The sequence below is a fragment of the Plasmodium reichenowi genome, chromosome 7, assembly GCF_001601855.1.
Source record: "Plasmodium reichenowi strain SY57 chromosome 7, whole genome shotgun sequence".
Classification (NCBI taxonomy): domain Eukaryota; phylum Apicomplexa; class Aconoidasida; order Haemosporida; family Plasmodiidae; genus Plasmodium; species Plasmodium reichenowi.
The window spans coordinates 412,723-423,169 of record NC_033652.1 but is presented as its reverse complement, the minus strand read 5'-3'; the positions used below and the strand labels follow the sequence as shown (position 1 = coordinate 423,169).

The 10,447-nt window shown below is 18.6% G+C and overlaps 3 protein-coding genes and 1 non-coding gene across 4 annotated transcripts; 1 reads left to right on the top strand and 3 right to left on the bottom strand.

Moving 5' to 3' along the window:
* Positions 1-915: 915 nt before the first annotated feature.
* Positions 916-1,049, bottom strand: PRSY57_0709800. Its single transcript, XR_002204053.1, has one exon. It is a non-coding gene; the product is annotated as an RNA of unknown function RUF6-1 (non-coding RNA).
* Positions 1,050-2,223: 1,174 nt separating this feature from the next.
* PRSY57_0709700 (regulator of chromosome condensation, putative) lies at positions 2,224-4,296 on the bottom strand (the record flags this gene model as incomplete). Its single annotated transcript, XM_012906758.2, has 1 exon — positions 2,224-4,296. One exon carries the CDS (start codon positions 4,294-4,296, stop codon positions 2,224-2,226), a length of 2,073 nt encoding a protein of 690 aa, XP_012762212.2.
* Positions 4,297-6,928: 2,632 nt separating this feature from the next.
* On the top strand, positions 6,929-9,118 carry PRSY57_0709600 (sin3 associated polypeptide p18-like protein; the record flags this gene model as incomplete). Its single annotated transcript, XM_012906757.2, has 1 exon — positions 6,929-9,118. The coding sequence occupies one exon, from the start codon at positions 6,929-6,931 to the stop codon at positions 9,116-9,118; it is 2,190 nt and encodes a 729-aa protein (XP_012762211.2).
* Positions 9,119-9,857: 739 nt separating this feature from the next.
* PRSY57_0709500 (hypothetical protein) lies at positions 9,858-10,217 on the bottom strand (the record flags this gene model as incomplete). Its single annotated transcript, XM_012906756.1, has 1 exon — positions 9,858-10,217. One exon carries the CDS (start codon positions 10,215-10,217, stop codon positions 9,858-9,860), a length of 360 nt encoding a protein of 119 aa, XP_012762210.1.
* Between the last annotated feature and the right edge of the window lie 230 nt (positions 10,218-10,447).

Below are 10,447 nucleotides of genomic sequence, written 5' to 3'. Positions count from 1 at the left end.
GTATTTAATTTTTAGTGTTATAAATTATATTATATTTTTAGTACATATACATAACATGATTATATTGTGTTATATTATATTTTTTAATACTGTGGTCTTATTATATACAGTTGTATATATATATCTATAGTGTTACATAAATATATGTAGTGTTATATATATTTATTTTAATGACTATAGTAGTTAATATTATTTAGATTAAAAATATAAGCTACTTGAAAAAATTGAATATAATAATATTTTATTATTTGTATTATTGTTATTATTTGTTATTAATACTACTATTAATATTATTAGAAGTATTAATAGTTGTATAACTATCAGTTTTAATTTGTGATAGTATTAATATTAAGATTTAATATTGTTCTTTTTTATTTTTTTACCTTTTATGATATTTAAAACAAAACAAAACAAGAAGAATAATCGATAGATTGAATCTATTTATAAAAATACATATTGATTATATTTATATATAAATGAGTACCTATCGAAACAAATAGACAAAGAAACATACATATGTAGATCATATATTAAAAAAATATATATATATATATAAATGAATACATACAATATAAAAATACTTATCAAAACAAACATATGTATTAAAAAATATATTTGTTATAAAATTACTTGTGATATTAAAATATATATATTACAAAAATATTTATTATATTGAAAAAAATAAAAAAAATACATATATATATGACTATTTATTTATTTAATTAAATTAATTATTCACTTTGTATATTATATATGTTTTAATAAATACAATTATAATTTCTTATTTTTTTTCATTTATTTTTTGAAAAACATATCAATTATAGAAAATATAAAATAATATAAAGATAAATTTATATAAAATAAAAATATATTTAAAGTATTATAATATTTAATATATAAAATTGTATAAAAAAATTGCGCCACCCCCCTCCGAGTAACTCAGCAGCTCGGTCTGCAACTTTTCTTAGGAAATTGTCGGCAAGCGGAGTCGAACCAACGTTCTCACAAGGAAAGCTACATACCTAACGACTGGGCTACTGAGGCAGCTTAATAATAGTACTAACATAAAAGTAATATTAAAATGGTATATGCGCACATAATATATATATATATATATATATATATATTTTATGTGCATACATATATTGTGTTGTATAATAAAATACAATTATATATTTTTAAAAAATATAAATAATAAATTTTTAATTTAATTAAAATAATTAAAAATATATACACTTTTATATTTATTTATATTTTAAATATGCCAATATTTTTTAATATTTATATATACTTATATTTTTTTCATGTTTTATTATAAATATTCTGCTTTTATAATATATTATAATTAATTTACATATTTAACAATATATTATATTTATTTTATTCCAATATATATATATATATATATATTTGTTTTTATTTTGAATATTATACATATCATTTTTTATAAATATAACTTGTAGACATATATTATAATAATATTATGCTTAAATTCAGTACAAAGAATATAGTCATTAAATTTTAATTAATTATAAAGGTTACTGTCATTTATAGTAGTACGTCAATTTATTACATTTTATATTTTTATTATAAAAGGAAAAAAAAAAAAAAAAAAAAAAAAAATTATTGATTAAAATATTTAAAATATTACACATATATTTATGGATACTTTACCACATATTTAGTTAATAAATATGGATACAAATGAATGTAATTTTTGATTTTCTTTTCTTTTTTTTTATATTATATTTAAAATGTCATTTATATATGAAATATAGTCAATTATTATATATATATATATATATTATATTAACATTTTTCATTTTATAATAAATTTAATTTTTTCATAGATATATAATTTATAATTATTCATTTTATGTTTTGTTACTATGAAATGTAAAAAATTATACACTAACGTTTTCTTTAAAATAATTGAAAAAATAAAGATTAATGAATAAATAAATAACATAAAATGAAAGAAACAAATAAAATGTCAAAAATAAATATTTATATATACATAAATATATATATATATATATATAATAGAATGAATGAATGATAAAAAAAAAAAAAATAAAATAGATCATTTCACATTAATGTTGCAATGATATATTTGTACTTAATATAATTGTATATATATATATATATATACATATTAATGTATCAATTTTGTCGTTGTGTGAATTTCACTTTATTCATTTTATTTTCTAATAATTCATTATATTATTCTCTTTTTAAATTATCCTTTTTGGAGATAGGTGTCGATAAACTTTCCCTTCTTGATCCCACAGATTTTACTTTTCTTTTTCCACTTGGTGATTGTGCTTCTTTTAGGTTGGTGTTTTTGTTTTTCATTGAAGTAGTAGTTTTTCTTTTTTTTTTTATTATTGGTTTATCAATAATTTGATAGAATTTTTTATTTGCATTTTCATTTAATGATGTATGTTCTTTACATGACCTTCTAGGTTGTTTTCTTGTTGGGCTTTCATTACTTAGATATGATTTAGTTTTAACACTTCTTCGTCTTTTATTTTGTTCACTTGGTAAGTTGGAACCTTCACTTTGTTCATTTATTTTATCTAAAGGTTGACACATATCTTTTGTTGAATATTTATTTGTAGGTTTATCATAATAAGTATCTTTAATATAAGTATGATCTTTTCCTTTATTTTTATTAACTATATATGTTTTATCCATTTTATCATCTTCATTTTGTATTTGATTTTTTTTCTCTTCTAAATATTTTTTTACAATTTCATCATGAGCATCAATTTGTTCTAGATCACTGTTCTCATTTTGAATACAATTATAATTATTATTATTATCTCTTTTGTGTTTTTTACTTAACATGTCTTCATCATATATTTCATCATATCCCCTCTTTACAGACACCCTATCAGTATCTATATGTGATGAAATAAATGCACAGTGAGATGAACCTCCTGCAAAAGACACAATTTGTATTAAATTTTGATGTAGTAATTCAGAATCATTTTTATTACATTTTAAAATCATTTTTTTTACGAATTTAAAAAAATCAATTTCTGAGGGTTCATTTTTTTCAATAACAGCTAAGGAGGTATTTTCATCAAATTCGTTACCTCCTGTACCCCATCCAAATAATTTTCCATTATCTGTCAAAACTAAACAATGATCAGTACCACATGTAATATTTTTTACAATATAATTATTTTTTTTAAAAAAATCTAATTCTAAAGGAGAATATGCATCATCATCATATTCCATACCTAATATTTCTCTATTACCCCATATATATAAATCATTATTATTTAATAAACAGACTGTAAAACTTTGTCCACCACATAATTGATTAATTTTCTTTTGTGATAATTCTTGAATCTTTTCAAATTTTTTAATTATATTATCTTTTGAAGATACACCACAAGATCCATATGCATTCCTACCAATACCATATACATCTAAAGAATTTTCCAACTGAACATATGTATTATTTCCACCACAATAAATATTTTCAAATTTATTTTCAAATCCAAAATATGTATAATGATAACAATTTGGATATACATATTTTATTCTTTGTTCTTCTGAATCTTCTTGTTCATAAAAGTTATTGCACACTTGACATGAATCACTATTCCCCATGGTAAAAATATATTCGTGACTTTCATCAAGACAAACTAAATGATCTTCACCAGATATTATATTAATTATTTTTATATCTTCATCTTTTAGATCATTTGTGTTATTTGATTTATCATATATATGATTTTCATAAGAATCTTGACTTTTTAATATGCCCCCATTATTATTATTATTATTATTACTATTATTATTGTTGTTGTTGTTATAACTAAATTGTATTTCTATAAATTCAAACGATTTTGTTAGTAATTCGTTTTTTTTTCCAAATGATGGTAACCCTAATACTCCACAATAATCTCGAAATCCTCCAGTAATATATACCTTACCATTCTCTAACAAAATGGCTGTATGGTTATCACCACATGTAATTTTTTTTATTTTTGAAGGAAACGTAAAATTAATTAAAGTAGGAGAATGTTCTAAATCTTTTATTCCACTCGAATATGTTTTTCTTCCTAATACACCCATATCATTACAACCAAAAGAATATAATTTATCATCTGTTGTTTTTATAATTGTATGCATAGACCCACATATTACTTCATCAATATCATTTGGTAAATTGGGAATAGCTGTTGGATTTACCTGAACATAGTCAGTACAATATTCTGGGGGTAACTGACCACATTCTCCTGACCCAAAAATAAAAAGTGTATTTTTCAATTTTTTCATTGTAAATATATTATTTTTATATTTACAACAAAATGAAGAAGAAATAAAAGAAAAAAAAAAAAAAAAAAAAAAAGGAAAATAGTGCCCCTGATATGTAAATAAATAAATAAATATATATATATAAATAAATATATATTTATTTATATGTAAAAATAAATATATATTTATTTATATGTAAAAATAAATATTATATACTTTTATCCTTTAAATTGTAAACATATGTTTTATACATAAAAGGAGAAAACTATATATATAAGAAAATTTTCTGTAAAAATGTACATTATATATAAATCAATAATTTTTCTACGAATATTATATATATATATAAATAATATATATATATATTTTTTCATTATATGCTTATCATTTTAATTAATATAAAATATGATTTATATTTATGTACATATTTGGGGAACTATATATATAAAAAAGGTCCCAAGAATATTTTTCTTCTATATGAATATTAGTACAAATATATAAAAAAAAAAAAAAAAAAAAAATTATAAATAAATAAATATATATATATAATTAAAATAAATTAATACATATTATTATATATATATATTTTTAATGTAAAATTAATATTTATATAAAAATAATTTTCATCACATAAATCTTATACATACTAATATATATACATATAATATATTAAAATATAATTGTGAAAGAAAATTACCCTAATTAAAGAAATGGAAAAAAAATGATTATATGATTTTTTAATTTAAAAGAAAAAAGAAGAAAAAAATATATACGCATATTATATATATATATATGTATATTATATAATAATGTATATATTTTTTAATACTATAAGCCCAATGTAAAATGTGCTTTATATGTTATATATAAATAATACATATATATATATAATATAATAAATATTACTCAAAGGAAAAAAATACATATATATGTATACAGGGAAATTATAAATTTATTAATCAAGTACAAAATAAATTTTTATATTTAATGTGTCCTCATTTAAAAGGATGATATTAAATAAATTTCCTTTATTTATTTAATACAGGAATATAAGATTATGTAAAAAATAAAGTTACTGAAAAAAAAAAAAAAAAAAAAAAAAAATATTTAAATTAAATTAAATTAAAATATGAAAGTTTTTGTATGATGAAAAATATAAATATATATATATTTTTTGTTATTGGAAAAGAGTGAAACGTATAATCTTTATTATGAAATAAAAGTTTTCTTATTTTTTAATTTTTAATTTTTTTTTAAATATCCTAACATAATGGAAATCACATAAGAGTTACATTTGTTTTTCTTATTATTACTAATTTACAATAAATAAATAAATACATATATATATATATATATATATATATATATATATACAATTAATTAAAAATCGATTAAAGATATAAAACACAATATAATGTTATTTCCAGAAAATTTTAATTTGTAAATAATGTTTATATAAATGGAAAGTAGGAAGTAGACTTATCATTTATAATATATCATTGCAACATTATTTTCTACTAAAAAATATTGTAATAATTATTATTGTTGTGATAATTAATAAACAGTAGATGGTTATAAAATTATATAAACATTTTCTCAAAATGAATAATGTTTACAATAATGAAATTGGTATATATAAAAATATATATATATATATATATATATAAGCGTATATATGTACATATATATCTTTGTAATTTCCATATGTTTTTTTTCACATCATTAAAAAAGTATTAGTTAAGAACATAATTTTGTTTTTATAACAATAATTATTTGGACCAATATATATATACATGTATGTGTATTCATATATCATTTAAAATATTAATAAAGAGGGAGAATAAATTCGTATGATACATTTTTTTCTTCTTTCTTTCTTTTTTTTTTTTTTTTTTTTGATTTATTAACTTACATCTGAATCTTATAAAATGTTAAGTTATTATGCAAAAAATAAAATGATATATTAAGTAGTGTTTGTATATTATTCACAAAGCATATTTTTATAATAAAGTATTTATGTTTTAAATATTGATATATTATGGATAATTATAAATATAAATAAATTAAAATACTTAAAATATATATATATATATATTAATGAGAAAAACACTTCAATTTACTATAATATATTCACGTTTTCTATATCATTGTACATATTCATGTGTAAATAAGTTCTTTTAAAAATATATATAAAATAAATATTCATACTGTTATGTATATATTTCCTTCATTTTTCAATAATATGTTTCTTGGATTAATATATATGATTTATTATATAAATTCATTTTTATGAAAGTTTTTATTTTTTTAAAAATAGAAAAATTTTCATATGAATATAAAAAAATATATTTTTTAATATTTTTATTCTTTTTTATTATATTAACACATAATATATAGGTGTATATTTTAATTTTTAAAAAAAGGCACACTTATATAATCATATATATATATATAATAATATATATATTAAAATTATATATATTTTTATATATTTTTTTTTATTTTATTTTCCCCTTAATAAAATATATTTTTTAATATATATATATATATATATTTATATATTTATTTATTTATTTATTTTTGTTATGTATAATTAGTTCATTTTCCCTTTTTCTTTTCTTTTTCTTTTTTTTTTCTAATTTTATTTTTCATAATGAGCAGAAGTGTAAGTTTGAGTTTAAGTTCAAACGAGAAATCTTCTTCAAGTTTTTTCTCAACAAAAAGGTCAAATAAAAATATCGAAGAAGATGAATATGAAAAGAAGAGATTACCAAGTTATGATAGAAAACATTTGAAGAATAAATCCAAAGGTCAAAAAGTTGAAAAAGATACATATTCGGAAGATGATGATAATAATAAAAGTAATAATGTAGTACACGATAATGTATCCAAAGAAAAAAATTGGGATAATAATAATAATAATAATTATTATTATCATAAAAAGAAAAAAAAGAAAAGAAAAGACTACCATTCTTCTTCTAGTATTAGTGTGATGAGTTTATCATCTTTTAGTAAAGATGATAATAGTGAATACAAAGAAATGAAAAGGAAAAATAAGGATAATGCAAACAAGAAAGAAAGTTCTAACTATAAAAAAAAAAAGGAAGATAAATATAACAAACGTGATTGCTATCAATATGATAAGTACGATCATGATAATTATAATGGCCATGCTCATAATAGCTATAGTAATCATTCCAGTGATAGGAAAAAAAGAAAAAAATATAAAGAAGAGAAACATAAGGAAAAGAAAAAGAAAAGAAAAAAATCCTATTCCTCTAGTATCAGTTATTATGATAATTATAAAGACGAAAAAAAAAAAAAAGAAGATCGAAACATATCAAAAAGCAATAAAGATAAAAGAAAAAAAAAATACAGTAGATCAAGTACTGTTTCTTTTTCTAGCTATTATGAAGATATAAGCGATAATAGCAATGAAAGTGACACTATAAAAAATGGGAAAAATAAAAATAAAAAAAAAAATAAAAAAAAACATGATAAAGAAGAAAAATATTATACATCAAAACATTCAGACAAAGAAAAAGATTATTCTCGAAAAAAAAAAAAAAAAAGGGACACGAACGAATCATTATATTCAATAAGTTTAAGTTCATATGAAGATTTTAAGAGAAGAAAACACAAAACAAAAAAGGATAAGGATAATGCAAAGGACAGTGATTATTATGATGAAGAGGGTCATATAAAGGAACACACGGAAGAATTATTAAAAGAAAAGAAAAAAAAAAACAAAGAAAAAAAAAGAACATGGAAAAATGAAAAACATGAGGACACAAGTAAAGATTTCTTTTATAATAAGGAAAGAACACATTCTTTAGAAGGGACAGGAGATGAAAAGAATAGTTATTTTAGTAGGGAAATATCCGAAGATTTCTTCGCTTCCAATAGTAGAAATAGAAATAGAATAAGTTCTAGTGATTCTTATTATAAAATAAAGAAACATGAATGTAAGGATAAGAAAAAAAGAAAATGTGATGAAGAAAATTTATTATTAAGAACAAAGAAAAAGAGGAAAAGACGAGATAATCATTATACTGATGATAATTATGTTAGTGATAATACTTATAGTAGTATGTATCGTAATAAAAATTTTACGACTAATCGTAAAAATGATCGTGTAAATAATCGAACAAATAACCATACAACCTATCGAAATAATGATCATATAGATTATCATCGACGTAGTTCATATAGGGAAGACATTTCCATTAAATATTATGATAAGAAAGATTTAGAAAAAGAGAAGCATATTAAAAGATACAATGAAAATGAAAAATATAGAAATAACGATTTTATATCGAAATATGATATTAATAAAAAAAGGAAAAGTTCTTCTAATTATGATATATCATCTAAATATAATAATTATAAACGTTCATCCTATATAAATAATATATCTATTAATAAAAACAGTCGTTATTCTAACTCTTACATGAATGGAATTGATAAGATAGGAATAATAAATAGGGAAAAAACATGTCCTTTTCTTCTTCGGTTGTTTTATAAAGTGGATAAAGAGTATAATGTTGATGATATGGATATATTAACTAAAGATAATAATAGTAATGAATTACAAATATATGCATGGATAGATATCACCATGAGAGAAATTGTTACGCTTGTAAAAGATTTCTATAAAGATAGTAGACAAAGAAATGCTCAATGGATTTTTAAAGTTTTTTCATATGAAAAAAAACAATTAACATTTTTATCAAAGGTACATAGTACAATATATAATTATAAAGAAGATAATAAAACCTTACTATCTTTAAATTATGAGATTGGTGATATTATACTACTATCCATTATGTTGGACAGAAAATGACATCACACAGATAATATATATATATATATATATATATATATATATATATATATATATATGTGTGTATGTTTTGATATGTGTACATATTTATTTATGTATATATTTTTTCCTTTTTTTAATTCATATATAATCTTTGCATTTGGTCAATTTAAGGTTGTCCGAATTTTTTTTTTTTTTTCTTGTTCATATATATATATATATATATATATATATATATATATATATATATATTCTAATTTTAATTAAACAACAAAGAGAATATTAAAATATTTTTAAAAATGCTTTTTGTTTTTTTTCATATACAATTTTTATAAATTTTTTTTTCTTTTTCTTTTTTTTTAAATGTTAAATGAAACAAATGTTTGAGTAAATAAAAATTTGAAAACACAAAAAAAATAAAATAAAATAAAATAAATAAAATAAAATAAATAATAAAGTAATATTTATATATACACATAAAACATAAAATTAAAAGGTTTTATAGATATGCATATGTAATATAATATTTGGATATATATAAGTTGTTTGAAGTATATATATCAAGACATGAGAAAAAAAAAAAATAAAACAAACAATTTGTTAATATATGCTAGTTCTTCTTCATTATAAGCTTGTTCCTATGTAATTATTTGTCTTTATTACAAGGATGGAATAAACACATATATATAAAAATATATATATATATTTATATTTATATATTTTTTTTTGTTTGTTTATATGCTGAGATGTATTTATTTATTCATTTAAATTGAATATTTGGATATTTTCCATATAAATGAGTCCATGGATCATTAACTGCTTCTCTTATATTAGAATTTACTTCCATTGTATATTTATTAAAATTATGAAAACTCTTTTTTTTTTTATTTAATCTTTTATTATTATAATTATTATAGTTATTATTTACTGGTATCATACTCGGATAATTTATATTAGGGTTATATGCGGTAGTAGCAAAAGGGTACTGAGGTATAAGAGGATAAAAATATTGCTGATTTGTAATTGGTTGGGTATTCTGTGCATTGGCAAAATTATTTACATCTTGATAAGATGTTGATAAAAATCTTTTTTTATCATTAAATTTGTTATTATAACTCATTTTTGATAATTTTTTTTTTCAAAATATTATTTTATTCATATAATTTTTTTTATACCCTCAAAAATATATATTATGGAAATATTTAAAAATGTAAACGAAGGATCATTACATATATAAATATAATAAAATAATTCATTTGTGAATTATTTTTTTCCCTTTATTTTGTTGTATCTGTGAGCAAAAATAAATTAATATTTAAAGAAAAAAAAAAAAAAAAAAAAAAAAAATTA